This window comes from Mus caroli, unplaced genomic scaffold (assembly GCF_978045245.1).
Source record: "Mus caroli unplaced genomic scaffold, Mus_caroli_1 scaffold_5, whole genome shotgun sequence".
NCBI lineage: Eukaryota > Metazoa > Chordata > Mammalia > Rodentia > Muridae > Mus > Mus caroli.
This window is the reverse complement of record NW_028227260.1, coordinates 30560879-30582904: the sequence shown is the minus strand read 5'-3', so window position 1 is coordinate 30582904 and position 22026 is coordinate 30560879. Positions and strand designations below refer to the sequence as shown.

The following is a 22026-nucleotide window of genomic DNA, read 5'->3' as shown; positions in this document are numbered from 1 at the left end:
GTCGCTTCATTGAGGTTCCTACCTGGCTAAAGGAGGTGGCCTCTTCAGGATCTATATCCCCAATGCCATCCCCATTTATTCTTGGACAGCTCCCTAGTCCAAGTCTCTGTCTTTTACTGGAGATGCCCCCTACTTTCCCACCCCTGTCAGTTTCAGATTTTAAATGGTATTCTTTTGTGTAAGGTTTTAAGGAACAGGCCAAACTGTTTTCTATTGTAAATAATTACACATTTATTTTTTTTAATGTCATGGCATGAGCACATGCACATTCACTATGGCACATGCCATCTGTGCCATAGTATATATGTGAGGGTCAGAGGATGACTTGAACGAGTTCGTTTTCTCCTACTTTGTTGATTCCAGGGATCAAACTCAAGTAATCAGACCTTCCCCACATACCCCAATTTTGTTGTGTTCTGTTTTGTTTAGAGCTGTACGAATGCATAAGAAATGGTACTCTTGTGAGTTTAGTTCTGCATTTCTCCCTATGACTAATGATTTGAGCATCTTTTCATGGATATATGGAGAACATGTATGTCTCTGGAGAACTTTCTATTCAAGTACTTTGCTTATCTCTTAATTTTTTTATGGAATAAGTATCATTAATACAACTTTGTTCTTACAGTTTAAAATTTTAATCCATTTAGAATTCATGTGGAGGGTAAAGTAATGATTTAACATATATTTTACAAATGATCAACCATTTATCACACATCATTTAACAAAACTTGCTAATATGAAATCTTGGTATCATCTTAATCATAAAGTTGGATATACATATATACACCTATATACCCACTTGAAAATATGATGTTAATGTATCTATTGAACATATCTGTAGCATAATACTAGGAAATGGGATAACATTTGAAATGTAAATAAAGAAAATATCTAATAAAAATTTAAAAAAAGAGAAAAATGATTCTCTGGGTAGTCAGGGTCCCCCATATTGATTTCAAAAACAAGAAACACTGCACTGCATTATACTGTAGGTTGAACTGTGGCGCAGTTACAAAGCAGCTCTAAGTCACAGTGACTGAGCACAATTACAGCTTCTTTCTTGCTCAAGTGTTGTGCAATCAGTCAGTAACTCCCTTCTCATGAACCCCGCTTGCTTCCTTGTTGCTAACACAGCAGGAGCAAATGGCTTCTAGAGTTGTGAAGGCAAAGAAAAAAATAGGAGACAAATTCGTTTTTATTTACTTTGGACAAGAAATGATGTATCACTCCAACTCATATTCCCATTTGCCAGAACTGTGAACATGATACCACTAAACTACAAAGACCAGGATGCTTTCTCTTTCCTTGTGACCAAGAATAGGAAGCACTGGGAACACATAGGGCTTCCTTTATCATGTCTAACAACTTCAAGCAAATTTATAAAAGTCCTTTTTAATAAGTAAAATCCTATAGTCTTTTTCCAAAAGACTTCTGTGACATAGTTAATATCTTAATTTTATAATAGAAGGGTTTTCTTTAATAAAAAACTTAATGCTGCTATTTTAGTGGCTTCTGTGTGTTAGTGACCACTCTAAGAGCTTCATATCTATTTCATCTGTAGGACAGTCTATGATATACATACTAGATATGCAAATTTGAGAGTAACTTGTTATTTACTCAAAGTATAAGATAACTGATGAAGTCAGCCAGAGAGAACTCTTCAGTTTTATGTTATAGATGGTATGTAAATCTATTTTAAAAGTCACTATATGATAGCTTTGGTTTGTTTCAGTTAGCACCAAATATAAAGATCTTAGAAAATTTTCAAAGTATTTGGATTAATGTCCTTCACACTTAAAGAAGATAATTATATAGTATTAGCATTTATTGGCCATACTCATTGTTTTTTCACAAATTCAATTCATTCATTAGGGTGTTTTTTATTTATATGTCTGGCAGAGGAGGCTGTTGAGATATTGAAGCTTGAGCTTTTATATATCCCATCTAAGGCTCATTTGATTGTCTTTGGCATGTTTGTGTGCTTTAATTAAATAAAGAATGAAACACAAACAAAAACAAATGAAGTCCCTGGACTTTAGTACAGTATTTGTAGCATAAAAAGCGAGAAGCACACACCACGAGGCCATATGTGTGGATTGAATCACCATGTAACGCTGATTGTTATTTCTCAGTGCTTTTATTAGTTTGTATTTAAAACTATTGTCACTGAATTCTGTTTTCTGTTTACCTTAATAGTAGTTGCCTAGTGTTTTGATAGCTTCGATCAAATATGAGAGTCAAAAATGGAAGAAAGGAAAGCAAACGATTTCTCCCTAAAGTTTTCAAATTGGCTTTGTGCCACAATACTTCATCATGTAACCAGGTCATTTGCAATGCTGCCTTGGACTTTACTTCCTCCTGAAGTCTGCCACAAGTGGATGATCATAGTCTTCTGAGGCCTTCTCAGGCCATGTGGCAAAGCCCTGGGTGTGTGTCTGGTTGTCTTACACAAGATCATGTAAAGGAACTTGTTCCCTTATATATCACACTTCTCAACTTCTTGCCACCCTGGATATTCAGTCTATTGCTCGTTCTAACGGCACGTGTATCACCAATACTTTATATTACATGCTTTTAAGAAAAACCTCTGTTGGAAGGCCATGAGCTATGAGATCACACGAAACTGGGTAGAACAAAAGCAAGCTATATGTCTGTCGTTGAGGTAGCTTTCAGAGAGAGCAAAACACAATGGCATCAGTGAGGATAAATTCTGCACTGGTCTCTTTAGTCTAGCAAACTCATCCAGGGATGAGAACTTCTCTGCTTATGGTTGCTAGTCATCTGGAGTGTGAATGGTGGTAAGCAGGCGGTTTAATGCTCCCAAGTACACTCAGAGCACAAGCCAATAATTTCTTTCTTCGTGAATCTTTGTCCTGATTGTTCTAAATATTTTTCTAAGTTCTGCAATTGTGTATATATGGACTCTGAGAATTTTGCCAAATTATATACAAATTATATGCATGCTTAGAAAGACAGAGATCTGAAATCTCCTGCTATGCCTTTTGAAGTGATACGACTTTTTCATAAAAGTTCATGAGAATATACTAAGCTGTGTTAGTTCTGAAAAAATATACTTTGAAAGAATCCCTAGCAACATGCATATTTACCTATAAACATGCATATAAATGAAATCAAAATTCATAAGATACATTGATTGTTTGCTTTACTTCACCCATAAAAAGAAAGAAACCCAAATATTCTCAGAGATGTATATAAGAACTACTGTATCTATAGGCGGTATCTATAGGCATGTTCTCTGTCTGGAGAAATTGGGTAAATACATGTAATGAACTAAAAAGTGTAAGGACACCATTAATACTATAAGGGAAACAATCATCACTTTGTATGATTCTAAATCCAAGGAAATATTTAACTATTTTACAATACTTACCATCTGTTTTTGCACTTTTAGGTGATATTGTAAAGGCAGCAGCTGACCTGGATAGAGTCCACATCATTGGTATCTTGGATATCTGTAATTTGGGTAACAATAAAGTGGAAGTCTGTTTGCAGAAAATTTATACTCCAGAATAGGCTTCTTAAAGATTAATAGAGAAAGCAGTTACAGGTTATATGCAATACACTGCTTTAGAGAGAATTTGTTAATTTTCTTGGTATTTTCATCAGAATATTACATGACCTGGAAAGTTAAGTGGTTTTCAGTTCATCTTGTATTTGGCGCTCTCACTTCATATTAGATTCATTTTGAAAAAAAAAAAGTCATCAAGTCAATTTTTATGTGTCAAAAATTATTTCACTTGTATGTGACTATTATTTTAACTTGTAACAATTTATGTTTTACAGTTCCTTTTGCAAAGGGTATTTTTTATTCCAGTGTGTCTTGGCTTACACAATTTAACAGCTTTCTGATTTTATTCACATACAGTGATGAATCTTGCATTGCAAATTCAAAGTCTAAGTTAATAGTCTCCTAAAGTGAACACCTACATTTCTTGTAATCCGGGTAGTTCCTGTCATGTCCACACACAAATGGATTGTAGTGATCCAATTGCCCCAGTCTCCCTGCATTTGCTATGTGAATATGCTGAACTGTAATAAAATGTTTTCAACCCTTTATTGTGATTTCCAATGCCTTGAAGTTTTAAGTGTTTTGACCAGTGTGTAATGTTAAGTTCAGAGGCTACAGTATATCTACTACATTCATATGGTGTTCATTGGTAATTTCAGTATATGTAATGTGAATTTAGACTATGAAATTTTATCTCACATTAATATCTGAAGTGCTTGTATTAAAAGTAAAGAAAGGTAACTGAGGGAATTTGTTTCAGTCTGGTTCTCTACTTACTATACTGTGTTTTCAAGGTCAATAGTCACTCTACATTTATAAAGACAGGTCTGATTGTACTTGAGGTATAAGAAAATCTATGAGGAAACAAGATTTCCATATAACCCTATAATTTTGTGATGTCATGTGCTGTACAGTTTTAATGTGGTGAGCAGCCTAAGAACTTAAAGGTGTACTGTATTTTGTTTATAAAGATGTTCAGGTTTCTTTGTAACTATATTAAATGGTTAATTAAAACTGTGAATTTGTGTGTTACTAGTTTCAAAGTGTTATTAAATACGATAAAATGCAGTAAGTCTTTTGGTCTCCTGTCTCATTTTGAACATGGTTCATGTGTGTCCTCTATACTGAAAGGCTATATCTGTGCTTGAAAGTGATCCAAGATGATTTTCACATGCAGGTTTGAATACTGTTGTTTTCAAATGGGATTTGGGGTTTGGGGTTAACTTATTACAATTTTAAAGGGGCAATTTAATGTTAGAGCCACATCCATAATGGGAAAATGTTAACTGAAAACCACAGGCAAAGATAGAGAAGCTGTGCACAAGTATGATGTCTGTTCTTATATTGAATAGAAAATAACTTTTCCAATTTTTTGAGTTTTTTTATTTTACTTTTTTACTTATTCACTTTACATCCCACTCAGTGCTCCCCCTCCCAGTCACCCCCTGTCAGAACCCTTTCCCCCATACCCCCTCCTCTTCTCCTCTGAGCAGGTGACCACCTTAAACAACTTCTCTTAGAAAGGGGCTATAGGGCTGGAGAAGTGACTCTGTGGCTGAGAACACTTGTGACTCTTGCAGAAGTCCCGGCACTTGCCTGTTCATTCACAACCCTCTGTCAATCCACTTCCAGAGTATCTACGCCCCATCTTCTGATCTCTGTCGGTACTAGACATGCATGTGATACACATACAAATATGTGGGCAAACATCAATACACATAAAATAGCATCTTTTGTAATTGAGAAATTTATATTCTAGAAATGCATCTGTTTAATTTCAGAGTTAAGCACCCATTGTCCCACTTTTAGTTGTTGCAGAAGGTACACATTTACAGTGGCTGTTTCCCAAGGAAAGTAGCTAACTGCCATCAGGAGAATATTAATTTCAAATATACTAACATGAGGCCATCTTCCAAGAAACAAGTCAGTTGATAAATGACAAAATACCATAGTATTTAAGGACCATAGTCTCACCATAATTTCTATTTCTGAATAGCACATGAGATAGAGACATTAAAATTACTTGGGTACAATATTGAAGTCCTAATTTGAAAACATGCTGTCTGCCAAATATATATTTATACTTTATTTTTATTTTTTAATTATATGGGAGTAGGAGGTATGGGCACATGTTAGTAAAGCAACCTGCACATGTAGAGTCCAGAAGAGAACATCAAATTTCTTACATTGGAGTCACAGTGCTCACTCTTCATATTGAGATATCTCTCCAGCCCTCTACCAAGTATATTTTTTTAAATTTTTGTTGGACTGATCCTAATTTATTTTGCTCATATATAGAAAAGGGTTTTAAAGAACTTTGAAATTCATATTTGGTGATGATGACCAGTATTGTTATGGACTAACAAGTATAACCAAATTATTATCTTTTCTTTTAAATTGATCTTTAGTTGAGCATGCAGGATCATGGGTTTCCTTGTGACATCTTCTCATTTGTTCTCACTCGTTCTCCTTTCCCCACAGCTCTTCCTTCTACCTCCTGCTACCTTCCTGCTAATTCCTTCACGCTGTTCCATCTTCTTTGCTATATCCTCCATTATTTCTCAATTCTACCTCCCTTAAGATCTTGTCCTACATCTCATGATTCCCTTTCAGTTTCATCACACACACACACACACACACACACACACACACACACACACACACACACAATTGTAAATACTGGTTGTACATGTAAGAATAATCGTGGTATTTTTCTGCATTTAGTATATTTGTTTAATAATTTCCAGGTGCATTCATTTTCCTGAAAGTGTCAGAATTTTATTTTTCTCCATGGCTGTGTAAACTTTGTTGTATGTATGGACCACATTTTCGTTCTTCATTCATCCATTAAGAGATACCTAAGATGGTTCCATTTGCTGGCTACTATGAATAGTGCAGCACTAAGCCAGGCTGTGCAAGTATCTTTGAATGTATACCCTAGAGTATTATATGTGGGTCATGATCATTCTATTTTTATTGCTTTGAGAAGGCAAGACTTACTTCCATGCTGGGCACACAAGAATTACATTCTTACTACTAGTAAGTAAAGGTTCCACTTGTTTTACATCCTTGCCACTATTCATTGTCATTTGTCTTCTTGATGGAAGCCATTAGGGCTGGGAGAGCTGGAATCTCCCAATAGTTTTAATTTACATTTTCTTGATGGCTGAGGTCCGTCAAAAATTCTTGAGCATTTATTTTCCATGTCTGTTTCTTATTTTGAGAACTAACTATCCAGATTATTAACTAATGCATGGGTTTGTTGCTTTGGCTTTTTGGTGTTTAATTTGCAGTTCTTTATTTATCTTAAATATTGATTCTCTGCTAGATGTATAGTTAGCAGAGACGTTCTTCCATCCTTAAAATGCCATTTTTGAGCTTTTTTTATTAGGTATTTTGTTCATTTACATTTCAAATGCTATCCCCAAAGCCCCCTATACCCTCCCCACCCACCTCCCTGCTCCCCAACCCACCCACTCCTGCTTCCTGGCCCTGGCATTCCCCTGTACTGGGGCATATGATTTTCTCAAGACCAAGGGCCTCTCCTCCCACTGATGGCCGACTAGGCCATCCTCTGCTACATATCCAACTAGACAGCTCGGGGGGGGGGACTGGTTAGTTCATATCTTTGTTCCTCCTATAGCACTGCAGATCCCTTCAGCTCCTTGGGTACTTTCTCTAGCTACTTCATTAGGGGCCCTGTGTTTCATCAAATAGATGACTGTGAGCATCCACTTCTGTATTTGCCAGGCACTGGCAGAGTCTCTCAGGAAACAGCTATATCAGGCTCCTGTCAGCAAGCACTTGTTGGCATCTGCAATAGTGTCTGGGCTTGGTATCTGTATATGAAATGGATCCCCAGGTGGGGCAGTCTCTGGATGGCCTTTCCTTCAGTCTCTGCACCACACTTTGTCTCTGTAACTCCTTCCATAGGTATTTTGTTCCCCATTCTAAGAAGGCACGAAGTATCCACACATCAGTCTTCCTTCTTCTTGAGTTTCATGTGTTTTGCAAGTTGTATCTTGGAAATTCTAAGTTTCTGGGCTAATATCCACTTATCAGTGAGTGCATATCATGTGTGTTCTTTTGTGATTGGGTTACCTCACTCAGGATGATATCCTCCAGAATCATATGTTTGTCTAGGAATTTCATGAATTCATTGTTTTTAATTGCTGGGTAGTACTCCATTGTGTAAATGTACCACATTTTCTGTATCCATTCCTCTATTGAGGGACATCTGGGTTCTTTCCAGCTTCTGGCTAGTATAAATAAGGCTGCTATGAACATAGGGGAGCATGTGTCCTTCTTACTGGTTGGGACATCTTCTGGATATATGCCCAGGAGAGGTATTGCTGGATCCTCTGGTAGTACTATGTCCAATTTTCTGAGGAACCGCCAGACTGATTTCCAGAGTGGTTGTACAAGCTTGCAATCCCACCAACAATGGAGGAGTGTTCCTCTTTCTCCACATCCTCGCCAGCATCTGCTGTCACCTGAATTTTTGATCTTAGCCATTCTGACTGGTGTGAGGTGAAATCTCAGGGTTGTTTTGATTTGCATTTCCCTGATGTTTAAGGATGTTGCACATTTCTTCAGGTGCTTCTCTGCCATTCTGTATTCCACAGTTGAGAATTCTGTAGCTCGGTGCCCCTTTTTTTAATAGGTCTATTTGATTTTCTGGAGTCCATATTCTTGAGTTCTTTATATATATTGGATATTAGTCCCCCATCTAATTTACGATTGGTAAAGATTCTTTCCCAATCTGTTGGTATCCTTTTTGTCTTATTGACAGTGTCTTTTTGCCTTACAAAATCTTTGCAATTTTATGAGGTCCCATTTGTCAATTCTCGATCTTACAGCACAACCATTGCTGTTCTGTTCAGGAATTTTTCCCCTGTGCCCATATCTTCGAGGCTTTTCCCTACTTTCTCCTCAGTAAGTTTCAGTGTCCCTGGTTTTATGTGGAGTTCCTTAGACTTGACCTTAGTTCAAGTTGATAAGAATGGATCAATTCGCATTCTTCTACATGGTAACCACCAGTTGTGCTAGGACCATTTGTTGAAAATGCTGTCTTTTTTCCACTGGATGGTTTTAGCTCCCTTGTCAAAGATCAAGTGTCCATAGGTGAGTGGATTCATTTCTGGGTCTTCAATTCTATTCCATTGATCTACCTGTCTGTTGCTGTACCAATACCATGCAGTTTTTATCACAATTGCTCTGTAGTACAGCTTTAGTTCAGGAATGGTGATTCCACCAGAGGTTCTTTTATTGTTGAGTATAGTTTTTGCTATACTAGGTTTTTTGTTATTCCAGATGGATTTGCAAATTGCCCTTTCTAGTTCGTTGACTAATTGAGTTGGAATTTTGATGGGGATTGCATTGAATCTGTAGATTGCTTTTGGCAAGATTGCCATTTTTACTATATTAATCCTGCCAAGCCATGAGCATGGGAGATCTTTCCATCTTCTGAGATCTTCTTCAATTTCTTTCTTCAGAGACTTGAAGTTCTTATCATATAGATCTTTCAGTTCCTTAGTTAGAGTCACGCCAAGGTATTTTATATTATTTGTGACTATTGTGAAAGGTGTTGTTTCCCTAAATTCTTTCTAATCCTGTCTATCCTTTGTGTAGAGAAAGCCCATTGATTTGTTTGAGTTAATTTTATACCCAGCTACTTCACTGAAGCTGTTTATCAGGTTTAGGAGTTCTCTGGTGGAATTTTTAGGATCACTTATATATACTATCATATCATCTGCAAATAATGATATTTTGACTTCTTCCTTTTCAATTTGTATCCCCTTGATCTCCTTTTGTTGTCGAATTGCTCTGGCTAGGACTTCAAGCACTATATTGAATAGGTAGGGAGAAAGTGGGCAGCCTTGTCTAGTCCCTGATTTTAGTGGGATTGCTTCCAGCTTCTCTCCATTTAGTTTGATGTTGCCTTCTGGTTTGCTGTAGATTGCTTTTATTATGTTTAGGTATGGGCCTTGAATTCCTGATCTTTCCAAGTCTTTTATTATGAATGGGTGTTGGATTTTGTCAAGTGCTTTCTCCACATCTAACGAGATGATCATGTGGTTTTTGTCTTTGAGTTTGTTTATATAGTTAATTATGTTGATGGATTTCCATATATTAAACCATCCCTGCATCCCTGGAATGAAGCCTACTTGGTCATGATGAATGATGTCATTTATTTTTGTTTGTTTTTGCATGGCAATTTTTCTGAAGTCATTTTGTGATTTTTAGTCTGCTGTTTTACTGGTTGTCTTTTCAGATGCACTGACTGTTTCTTCTTTCTCTCATGATCATGAGTACCAAAGATTATGTAGATTAATTGATGAGAGATGAAATGCATATTAACTAGACATTCTTGTTTCAGTGGTGAGTTGGTTTTAGTAGAGCTCACTTGGGGAAAATTCTTTTTTTTTTTTAATTTTGTTTATTAGGTATTTTCCTCAATTACATTTCCAATGCTATCCAAAAAGTCCCCAATACACTCCCCCCCCAGTCCCCCACCCACCCACCCCCACCCCTTGGCCCTGGCATTCCCCTGTACTGGGGCATATAAAGTTGGCAAGTCCAATGGGCCTCTCTTTCCAGTGATGGCCGACTAGGCCATCTTTTGATACAAATGCAGCTAGAGTCAAGAGCTCTGGGGTACTGGTTAGTTCATAATAATGATCCACCTATAGGGTTGCAGTTCCCTTTAGCTCCTTGGGTACTTTCTCTGGCTCCTCCATTGGGGGCCCTGTGATCCATCCAATAGCTGACTGTGAGCATCCACTTCTGTGTTTGCTAGGCCCCGGCATTGTCTCACAAGAGACAGCTATATCTGGGTCCTTTCAGCAGAAAGAGGTACAGAGATAAAGTTTGGAGCTGTGAAGAAAGGATGGACCATCTAAAAGGGATCCATCCCATAATCAGCTTCCAAACGCTGACACCATTGCATACACTAGCAAGATTTTGCTGAAAGGGGAAAATTCTTAAAAATAGGTAAAATTACATTTGGGGTCTGTGTGATGGTTTTAATGATTTGAGATTATATTTGAGTTTGTGTTGTATCTACACACAGAGAAAAAAACCCACCAAGATAAAAAAAAAAATCTAAGTCATTCATTCTCATAGTATATTGAATACCTCTAGCTTGAACTTTCTACTTGCCTTTATATTCTGTCTCTCTGTTGTTTTCTCTCTTTCTCTCTCTGTATCTCTTGTTTGTCTCTCTGTCCCTGTCCCTCTCTCTCTGTCTCTTCTTTGTTTCTCTGTTTCTCCATCCCTGCCCCTGTCTCTGTCTCTTGGTCTGTGTCTCTTTCTGTCTCTGTCTCTGTCTCTCTCTGTCTCTGTCTCTCTCTCTCTCTCTCTCTGTGTGTGTGTGTGTGTGTGTGTGTGTGTGTGTGTGTGTGTGCGCGCGCGCGCGCGCGATTAAGGAGCTTTAAATCTAGCCAGTGCTCTGTTCCTAAGTCCCTTGTGGGATCTTGAGGAAATATAGTTAAACAGGTTGACCTCAGTTTCCTTATTTGTAACATTTGCAAACTAATGGGCCCAGCAAATTCTATGAGTCCTTTGGTTTGTTAGTATCATTATTAGAACACTGATAATGTCATTGAGTTATACCTTTTTGTTTCTAAAAAATGTGGCTTTTTATTAAGAACATCTTATGTTCTTTATTAAAATACCAGGTATAACAGCTCACTATCCTGAAAAATAAGCATTAAAATCTTTTACTACTACCTGTTTTTATTGTAATGGTACACACATACATACACACATACATGCATAGTTTTGGTAATAATTTTAATTTTTAGTAATTTTAACCCCCATGACCCACACTCATCCTTTCTACTACTTTTTCTGCAGCCTTCCTTCTTTCTAAGAAGTCCCCCTTCAACTTCATGCCTTATTTTGCATGTGACACATTGAATTCAGATTGCACAGATGAGCACGAATAAAGGTGATTTACTGGAACATGCACTACTTTGTCAGTACCCAACAGCACGGTGGGGTAGAACCTCATGTTCTGCCCTCCTGATGAAATGTTATCAACCTACGCCTTCTTTCTCCAGAGAAATTTAATCTAAGAGTTTAGTGATAACGTCCTCAGGACAGCAGCACTGCCCCAAGATGCTATGGGAGACTTGTAGGCTTGAAGGCACATGATAGTGTGACTTGTCCATAGGCAAAATGTGGGTAGAATGTAGTATTTTAAGATCATCAAAATCGGCCTTCTATCATATTTTGCTAGTTTGGCTTGAGTCAATGTTTAAATGATTTTTATGAGTCTTCCTGGTAGAAAAGTTCAAATTAACTTTCTGGAAAGTTATTATGCTGCATGTTGAATGCTGATGTTAAATTTATCACTAATAATTGGCCGTCAGAAAATTGATTTGGGACAATAACACAGGAACAGTAATAGTTTTTCAGTCTTATAATTTTCTTTGTCTTTACATCAACATGATAGTATTCAAAGAGAAATTATGAACAGCTTGTGTTTACATGGGACATAAGACATGAGACCTTGTCATTTTTCAGTTAGGTTGTAGCTATTAATAATTTTATTATTTAAGAAAAGTATTAATAATTATAAAGAAAAGACAAAAGAATGAGATGAAGGACTTTCATTACTCCTGTTCACCGACAGTATTTCCTTCTTACTGTTGGGCAGTTCCCTAGATTCCCCCAGTCTTCCTGATTCCTTGCTTAGGACTTTGGACTGCCAGTGTAACTGCTTTCCTTTTGACCTGGTAGCTTACTGCTTCCTCCAATAGCCTGAGACCTGTTTGTGTAGATTGTAACTCTTGGCCCCATGAGACTCCTGATATTTGTTTGTCTTGTCTGTTCATCTATTCCTTCTGCAGCCTTCAGCACACATTGTAATCTCCCCATCCCAGCAAGTTGCACAGACCCTTTGACCTTCTAGCAACTGCTGCCAGTATCTACTGTAGTCCCAATTCAAAACTGTAAAACAAAGAAGGCAGTGGAATAAAATTGCTATACCTTTGTGTGTGTGGGGGTGGGATGTAAAAGCTTTCCGTGTTTAAAAGTAAGGCTTGAATAGACCTTTCCAGAGTATAAAACCTGAAGAGAAATAATGGAACCCGGCAGCCTGTAGATAACAATGAACAAATATTTGGCTGTCTACTGTGGACAAGGAACTCAAAGAGATTGCGAACTAGTGAAGTATGTTTACTTGCAATGAATAAACTAGGTAATAGAGGCTATTCCTTGGGGAACCTCCTTAGAAAATAATTCACAAAGAAAATTGGAGAGGAAACAGTAGTAAAATCCTTTTTACTTAAGGGCATAGCAATTAAAAGTGGGGAGTTTTACTTATTCTCAGCTCAACTGGTTGATAGCATATTTCAGCTGAGCTTGGAAAACCAGTTTTGTGTTTTAAATATTCCAAGAGGTGACTTTCAGCCTTGTCACGTGGGATTCCCAAGAGTCCTGGTCCTCATTCCAATCCACTCCGTGTTTATGAAAGTGCATTAGCTGGAACAGAAGAAAAACATTCACTGCAGGAAGTCATCCAATCCTGATAAACTGATTTGTAGAATAAAGTCGATAGTGTTGCTTTTTATTACTAATAGTCTGGCTAAGGCGTGTGTGTGTGTGTGTGTGTGTGTGTGTGTACAGTTGGAGGAGGGACCAGCAGAAGGGAATGTAGATAAAGTGAAAAGGAGCCGATGTATTCAGAGCTTATGTTGCTAGAGGTGAGATCAGTTACCTGCCTGCAACTGAAATTTCAAACTTCTGTTTAGAAGGGACATGAGTGGACAATGGTGACTGATGGTTGGAAATATCTGCAGACATCTTAAGTTTTGTGAACAAATGAACGGACAATGACTCGGAAGACTAAACACAGTTTTCTTCAGCTCCTGGTATTTTTTACCTTTTTACTGCAAAGTACAGCATCGTTTGCAATGAATGCCTATGTGACTGTGACTTACTTCAACGAAAGCAGCAACTACACCAAGACAGAAACGTGTGAGTGCGGTGTCTATGGATTAGTCTCACTGGTTGCTAACGCTATGGGAGTGGTGGGTATCCCTAAGAACGGTAACTACCAAGCTTGTGACTACAACACTGAGTTTACCAACACTGATAAGCCTTGGATTGCGCTGATAGAAAGAGGTAATTGCACATTTTCTGAAAAAATTCAAACAGCCAGCAGAAGTAATGCCAATGCTGTTGTGATTTACAATTCCCCAGAGACGGGCAACCAGACGATACAGATGGCAAATTTTGGTAAGTAATGATTGATTCCCTAAGAGAATCAATGTTTTGTTTGACTTAAAATTGTATTCCCATCTAGAATTACTGTATGATCTGGCAAAGAAGTTAAATCTTATAATTTTACATTAAATTGCCTTACCTGGCACTATTTGCAATTATTTTATTCTTAGTCAATATTTTTAATTTGTCCCAAGGACGGGAACAACTAATGAAGTGATTCCTGCTTTTCGGTTTGCATAGTTTTATTAGTTTCATCAACATGCATTATATAGAAGCTTTTAAATATACTGCGCATTTACCTCCACCAGCATCAAAATAGCATTTTCATTTTGGTGTTATTTTAAATTTCTCAGTTTGATTGTCTCCTGAAAGTTATTGTCATGAAAGTGTGAAACTGATCCATTAGTGCTCTTAGACAACAGCAGATCGTAAGCTAGCGAGACTTACAGGAAGGGGAATCCGTCTGTGCTGTATGCATGGAGATTTAGGTCTATCTAAGGGAAGAAGACATACAAATGACTCTATAAGAAATGTTACCTGTTTACAAGCCCACAGGAGAATATTTCATATCAAAACTAAAGATTTCCCTTGGAAAGGTTTCCTTATGAAGTCTTTGGCAAAGTGAATCATCTATCTACCTCATTAATCGTGCAAGGGAAGGTAGTTCCGAGAATTCTTATTTTCATTTGGAAGTAAATGAAGAGTTGTAAGCAACTGTATCCAGGATTTGGTGTTGGCCACGCAAACCAAGTTAAACAGACCTCAGAAGCATGAGAAGAAAACGACAGAGCCGGAGTTCATCATGGCAACACCTGAAACATGGCAGTTTGCTAACACTGTTTGGAAGTCAAGCTGCTGCTTTCTCTGGCTATGGAGAAATCAGATGCAGAGGTCTTTCCTCAATACCAAATTATTTAAAATGCAGCCGCACTCTACTTTGCTGTTTTTTAAAATATGTCCTGGGCATTGCTAGGGCTTCTGGTGAGCACATTTCTTTTTCAAGCTAAAACAATCTCATTAGCCTCCTGTGACCATTTTTAATTTTGACCAATCCTTTGATTTTGGCATAAATAAATTAATACAATTTTTCTGGTGATTAATAAATAATAATAATGGTGATAAATAAATTAATACAATTTTCTGGTGATTGGAGATTAAAATTAGTCTGAAAAACAAAACAGAAAAAAGCAAAACATGGCTTCCTTTTCATTAAGCTTAGAAATCCTGGGTGCTCTGGGTTTGTTTGGCCATACACAGCCATATTCTGCTCATCTATGCTCCTGTATTTGTAAAATACAGTGTCTAATTACATAGTATAATTACATAGTTCTCAAACTTTTCTTATCATGTGTCCAGTCAGGATGAACATAGTATGAAATATGAGTGTCCCGTTGCTGAATTTAAAATATTTACTGAGAGTCACTCACTGTAAACCTCTTTAAAAGTCATGTGGACCATCGTGTGAATATGGGGCTCCGAACAGACATTTTAACAGGAAGCAGTTATACTTCTATGACCAGCAACATTTCCTTTAAGGTCCATCATTAGCCCTGTTTTGAAATTGAGCAATGATCCAAGTAACATGCATTATACACACCTGATATCAGAACTGCTTGGGAGGCTGAGGCTGAAGAACAGAGAATTTGAAGACATTAGAGGAAACATAGTGAGATGTCCACCTCAAAACATATATTAAATAAAATAAGCATACTGAAAAAAAAGCTAGTATAGAAGCCAGGTGCACTGATATATGGTTGCAATTCCAGCATGGGTAAGGCCGAGGCAGAAGGATCATAAGTTCAAAGCTAGCCTGAATGACAAAGCGAGATCCTGTCTCCAAAATGAAGGACAGGAAAGAGGAACAAAGACAGGGAGAAGAGATGACAGTGAGAAAGAGCGGGAATAGAGGAGGTAAACTAGACAAAAAAGTCAATGAATTAACCGAGGCAGGTAGGAAACAAAGCTACAGTAGGGTGTGAGTTGGAAGTTCTGGGTTTCTGTTCATTGCACAGTGGGACTTTAGGTAATAAGATACTGTAAGCTGTATGAAAAGGAAAAAAAAGAATGGGGGACAATTTTAAGGTTTCGTCATGAGGAAATGCTCAGGGTTTGAAGAGTTAGAGATTTATCCATATATGATAAATCACTGTATTAATATGTCCAACTTTTGTGCTTTTATGACAACTTAAATAGCAAAGAGCAAAATCATGACTGTAACAGTTAACACTTATTGGCACATAACAATACAACTTTATTTCTTTCCACAAATACACAATGAAGGGTGCCAACTGTAAAGGATTAAACCAGTAGCTTCAGTTTTGCCTTTACTAGTATTAGCACTACTAACTAGTCCAGCATTGGGTTCCTTCCTTCCTGGAAATGGCCCTCACATAGAAACTATTTGCGATGCAGTTGATAAATATAACACAGAGTGGTTATTTTGCTACATAAGGAAAAGTGAGTTAGTACTTGCTGCCTTTTCTTTAGTATTTTGTTCTATGTTCTTTGCGATAAAGGATGAAGGAACAATTTACCTGCCCACCACCCCATGCTTTGTCCAAGCTGGAGACTACCATTTTATAAAATCAGTCTTGTCTTTGTGACCTGTGAACCTGACCGCTCACTCCTCCCTGGTTCCTCCTTCCTTTCCTTCAGCCCCAGTTTCTCCCTAGGCCTGCCTAGCCCTTCCTCTTAAATGCTAAATGGGAGGGTCTGGAGGGAGGGAAATGAAGGGAGAAATTGTTTAATTATAATCTCAAAATTAAAATTAAAAAGGCCTATAATAAACTTTTTTTTTTCAATTGGTGCAGCCAATAAACAAACTCACGCTGTTAGAAAACACAGGATGCCTCAGTTAGAGCAGGCATACTTTAGGTAACTTAAGGAAGCAGGACATTGACCATCTGTCTAAGCTGGTTTGAAATTATGTCAATTCCCAGGATGTTGGACTTTCAGAGCTAAAACCAGGAAGTTCCTGGGCAAACCAAGAAGTATTGATTCTGATGGCTGTGTTTATTTGGGATTTGTATGCTATCAAAAAATCAGGAAAAGCCTTTGATGGTCTCCAAGTAAATTCTTTTATAAATGGCAAAGAGCAGTCAGAGGCTAAAACAATAGCTATTCATATTAGGTAGATAGGGGGTTACTTGGTCATTTTTGTGGCTTTGATACTGTTCACGTTTTGTCTGTATTCATACATGATCGCGATCGCAATTGATTATTTCTGCCTTGACAAATCATGGTCACAGGATTACCATCTCTGTTGCTAATACTCTATAAAATAATTTATCTTCAACAAGGAAAAGCAAGGCCAAACTGCTACTACCATCCACGTTGTGGACAATACGGGGCACTTATTTCTTTCCCAGTGACAATCTATTTTGTGCATGTATAAATATGTTCTATGTCCCAATGGCCTTGTACATTTCTGTGCCTCCATGACCAATAGAGGCTGCCAGCAAGGATGAACTAAAGCTACAGGATTTTACTCTACTCCTTGCTCATCAGAGTTTTGTGATAGATGAACCAAATATCCTTATTGCTGTGCCCTGACTATTTATGGCCTTCTCCTGGCATTTTTCTCTAAGTGCTAGCTACAGCTAGAGGAAAGAGCTACATTAGTATCATTATTGTTATCATTATGATAATGATTGTACTTGCTCATCCTTGGAGATAAATGTCTAAAGTAGTCTCCCAAATCACTCTGTGTTTGACTTGGCATTTTTTATTCTATTTTAAACACCTTGAGAATGTCATACATGAGTACCGAATTCACATCATTTTTGCCCCATACTGTCCCCTAGGTCCTCCCATGTCTTTGCCCCCCCCATTTCCTCTCAACTTTATGGCCTCTTCTTCTATGATAATTTTATGCGTCTGTATATACATGCATATAAGACCACAATCTGCTGAGTCTGTTCACTGTGCTCATATGTATTCGAGTTTAGGGAGGACCCATTGGGATGGGATAACCTATCTATCAAGGAGCTCATCCCTGGGAGACTGGTTCTTCCTTTCTTGGTGGCAATTAATTGCCTATAACTCTTGATCTTGTGGTCAAGCCTTGTGCGATTTTAATCACCCATGTTGGCACATAGTTGGTATTGCCATTGTACAGGTTTTGTTTAGGGAACCATACTGTTTTCTTGTATGCAACTTCTTGTTATCGACAGAAGCCATTTTCATGGCATTAGAAATAGGGTTACTTAGCCATTAAGTAAGGGCATACCTTTGCTTTAACTTTTTTTTTTCAAGATTACAATATAATTACAACATTTCTCCCTTTCCTTTTCTCTCAATAAAGCCCAAGGAGGGTGACTTCTTGTTCTCTTACAAATTCTTGGCCTCATTCATTAAGTGTTACTCTCTCTCTCTCTCTCTCTCTCTCTCTCTGTGTGTGTGTGTGTGTGTGTGTGTGTGTACATACAGATATATTCCTTACTATCCCCTGCTCAGTCTGCATAACATTATTTTGTTTTCAGGGCTGGCTATTTAGTATCGGATAACCAATTGGTAGGCACAACTTCTTTTTAAAATTAAATTAAATTTTTTGTTTTGCATTTATTGTGTGTGTATATACTACAATCTAACAGGTATGAAATGTAGCTCATCATAGTTTTGACTGTATTTCTCTGATGATTAGAGATTTTTAGCAGTTCCTATATATCTGTTGGTTATTTATATTTTTTCTTTTTAGAAATATCTATTCACTTCTGTTACCAATTTTAACAGGGTAATTTATTGTTTATTTATTTAACTCCATATTCTGAATATTACCCCCTGGTTCAAGTTGTAACTTTCAAATGCTTTATTTCACTCTTTAAATCAAACAAGCTCTCTACATACCTCATCTCTCCCTTTTTTCTGAGAGTCACACATAAACCAGGCTAGCCTTGAACTCACTATGTAACAAAGGCTGACCTGCTGATTGTCCATGTGTGTGCAGTTAGGTCCCTCTTTCTTCCATGTAGTTTCCTGGGATTAAACTCAGGTCACTATGCTTGGCAGCAGGTACCTTTACCACTGAGCCACCTTCCCAGTCTAACTTGTAATAATTCTTTATAAACCCCCCAGCCCCCGCAGAGACAGACAACAAATTCTTTCCCAGATATACAGGAAAGATCAGGACTCCTGAGCTATTCAAACAAAAATGTAAGACATGTAAGTACTCACTTGCTGAACAGACCAGGGTTTTTTTTTTGGTTTTTCTGGTTTTTCTTTTTAAGTTAAATATGCTATTTATGGATGAATTGCCCTAAGAAATGCTTATTTTTGAATGTAGTTTATGTCAGCAAAATCAATAATTTGGGAAGGACAAACGTCCTTTTTATCATTTTTTACCCCAGATTATGTAGTTTTTATTACATAGAAATGCATACATATAATAATACTAAGCATGAAAAATGCACATTTATTCTCATGAGGTTATACAGAAAGAGAAACAAAATATACAATTGGCACCTGTATTATTGAAAACGCTTTTTCTAGAGTTAAAAATGGTTATATATTCTATTTATTTATTTGTTTGTTTGTTTGTTTGTTTATTTATTTACTCTCAATTACCATAGATGGAGGATCCTTTTTATCATTTTGACTGTGTTTGATGAAGTGAATCACAGGGTGAGCTTCACAGCATTTCAAAATTCCCAACACTCACCAATTTTAGAGCAACTAAGTGTGTGGAAAGGAGGGAAAGATTTAATCAGCGTGGCAAACTCACCAGCTGTATCAAAATGCTTTTTGTAGAAATGAAAGGGAGAATACAGCCATACTATACAGATGAAGTAAGAGGCCAATGAACTTCCCAATAAGGTCTGGACATTGCTATGTACATAAGCAAGAGGGTAATCCAAAGGAACTGACCAGTTCTGCCTCACATGAATGTTAGATCTGACCAGCAGTATTCATTCTCATGGCATCATCCTCATTCGCAGGCCACCACAGGAGATTCAAACTGATCTCCCCATTGCATACCAAGCCTATCCTGCAACCCAAGTTGCTTTGTGCAGCAGAGGTGGGATTTCATGTAGCTCATTCATTGCTGGTTTCAGGACTCTGGGTAGCTGAAGACTTTGAACTCCCATTGCTTCTGCTTCTGGAGTGTGGAGATTTCAAGCCTGTGCGCCACTCACTAGCACAGCTTCTGTGGTGCTAGGGATTGACCCCAGGGCTTTGGGCATGGTAGACACGTACACAACTACCTGAGATACATCCCCAAATTTCCAAATATCTTTTCAGGAAACAGAAGTCTCAGCTGTCAGCTATCCCGCTTTCCTGGTCATTCTTCATACAGGAACCCCCAGACTACTGCCTGTCAACTTCTGACTTCACCTCTTCGCAGTACTTCATGTCTTACTCTCTGAGGTCTAGCCACAATCAGTTACTTTCGCTTCCCCATAGTCCATTAAAATCTTTCCTGCCTTAGAGCCTGAAAGTAACCTTTGACCTTCCTTAACCATCTTCTCTCCTACATTTCAATGGACATGAAGCCTTTGCTCATTCTACCTCCAATATCCTATTTTTATACCCTTTTTCTTTGCCTACTTCTGCTACTTTTAGAGAAGTCCAGGACAACAGCTCTCACCCGAGTCACTGCTGGCCTCCCAACTGGTCTCCACGTGACTCTTACTATCCACAGTGTCTGGGAAAGTGACCTTGTTATATAAATATGTTATAGTTATATATGATTATGTATATAATGTATATATGAATATATATATATGTGTATATATATATATATCAAGCCCAGAGTCTCTCTGTGAACAGGATAAACATTGCTAAGCTTCAGGCACTCTGTTCTTTGTGGGGAGCTTTTGTGCATGTATGTTGGCAGCTATACACTCCTGTGCACACACATGCGGAGACCAGCGGTTGACCTTGGGTACCTTCTCTTTCTCTCCACCTTGGTTGGTTAGTTGTTTCTTTTGTTTTTATGGTTTTGTTTTGGGGAGAGAAGAGTGTTTATGTTGTCTGATTTATCTTTTTCTTTCTGTCCCTTCCTCCTTCCCTTCCTTCTTCCTTTTTGAGACAAGGACTCACTGAATCTGAATCGAGACCATAGCCACTCCACTCTACTGGCTGACCAGCAATTCTCCAGGACCTGCCTGTTTCAGATCCTTGTAATACTGAGGTTAAAGACACATTGTATGACACACGGCTTATTATGTGGGTGCTAGGAACCGAGCCTCAGGCCCTCATGATTGTACAGCAAGCTCTGCCCACACTGAGCCGTCCTTCGGCTCCTTTTTGTGTTTCTTAATTCAGAAAAAAAAAAAAAAAAACATATGTTTTCCACTTTTCCCTTTGAGCCACTTTCTCCTCCTCCTTTTTTCTTCTTCTTCCCCTTCCTCTTCTTCCTCTTCCTTCTCCTCCTCTTCCTCCTTCTTCTTGTACCATAATGCAGAATCCAAGATGTCTATTACTATGAGTCTAGTGCACGTTAGCTACTCTCATCCCCCAAATGACAATTACACAAGTTTCCAAACTAGGTTCCTTATTTCTACTCTTGATACCTACTGCAGACATTCTCATCACTATAGCCACCATGATGGTCTAAATGTATGGGTCAGCCACGCCAAATCCTGTACTGTTTTATGGTTTTCTTTATTCTTCAGATAAAATCTAATGTTTCCCACACCTGAAGGGATTTGCATTATTTACCTTGGCTATGCTCCCAACCCAGCAATCCAGCCCTCCCCCTCTCACCACACACCAACTAAAATGACCATCTCACAATTTCTCTAACTCAGGAAGCCTTGCTTTTCTTTGTCTTTGAATCCTAGGTTAAATGTCTCTTCTAAGAGATTTCCCTGAACAGTGTCCACATCATTTCCCAATTGTTTTAACCTCTTAAAATGTACAATTATTTGTCATTTGCTTACTGCCTGTCTACCTTCTCAGACAGTGAGTTCTAGGAGAATATAGACCATCAATGTTTTTGCATTTCCTTGGGCTGAGAATTCAACATCATCTTTACTCCTTGAAGAACAAAAGTTTCAGACAGTGGTTATCAACCTGTGGGTCACTACACCCCAAAAGGGCCAAATGACCCATCATCAGGAGTCACCTAAGACAATGGGAAAACATAGATGTGTACATTATGATTCATAACAGTGGCAAAATTACAGTTATGAAGTAGCTATGAAATAATTTTATGGTTAGGGTCACTGCAACATTGGGAATGCCATTAAAGGGTCGCAGCATTAGGGACGTCGAGAACCACTGGTTTGAGAGATTGAAGAGGAATCTCCGCTGTAGGAGAAAGA

The 22026-nt window shown here is 38.0% G+C and overlaps 2 protein-coding genes across 5 annotated transcripts in view; both read left to right on the top strand.

Moving 5' to 3' along the window:
• The window catches only part of Radx (RPA1 related single stranded DNA binding protein, X-linked), a 71514-nt gene extending 67980 nt beyond the window's left edge, over window positions 1-3534 (top strand). For all 4 annotated transcript variants that reach the window (XM_021153706.2, XM_021153704.2, XM_021153705.2 and 1 more), the window contains one exon: window positions 3413-3534. In XM_021153706.2, coding sequence (XP_021009365.1) covers window positions 3413-3534 — 122 coding nt within the window. The remainder of the gene's footprint in view (window positions 1-3412) is intronic.
• Window positions 3535-13157: 9623 nt separating this feature from the next.
• The window catches only part of Rnf128 (ring finger protein 128), a 105841-nt gene continuing 96972 nt past the window's right edge, over window positions 13158-22026 (top strand). Inside the window, exon 1 of the mRNA XM_085838009.1 lies at window positions 13158-13774. Within this exon, the coding sequence (XP_085694135.1) occupies window positions 13369-13774 (406 nt within the window). The 5' untranslated portion in view covers window positions 13158-13368. The remainder of the gene's footprint in view (window positions 13775-22026) is intronic.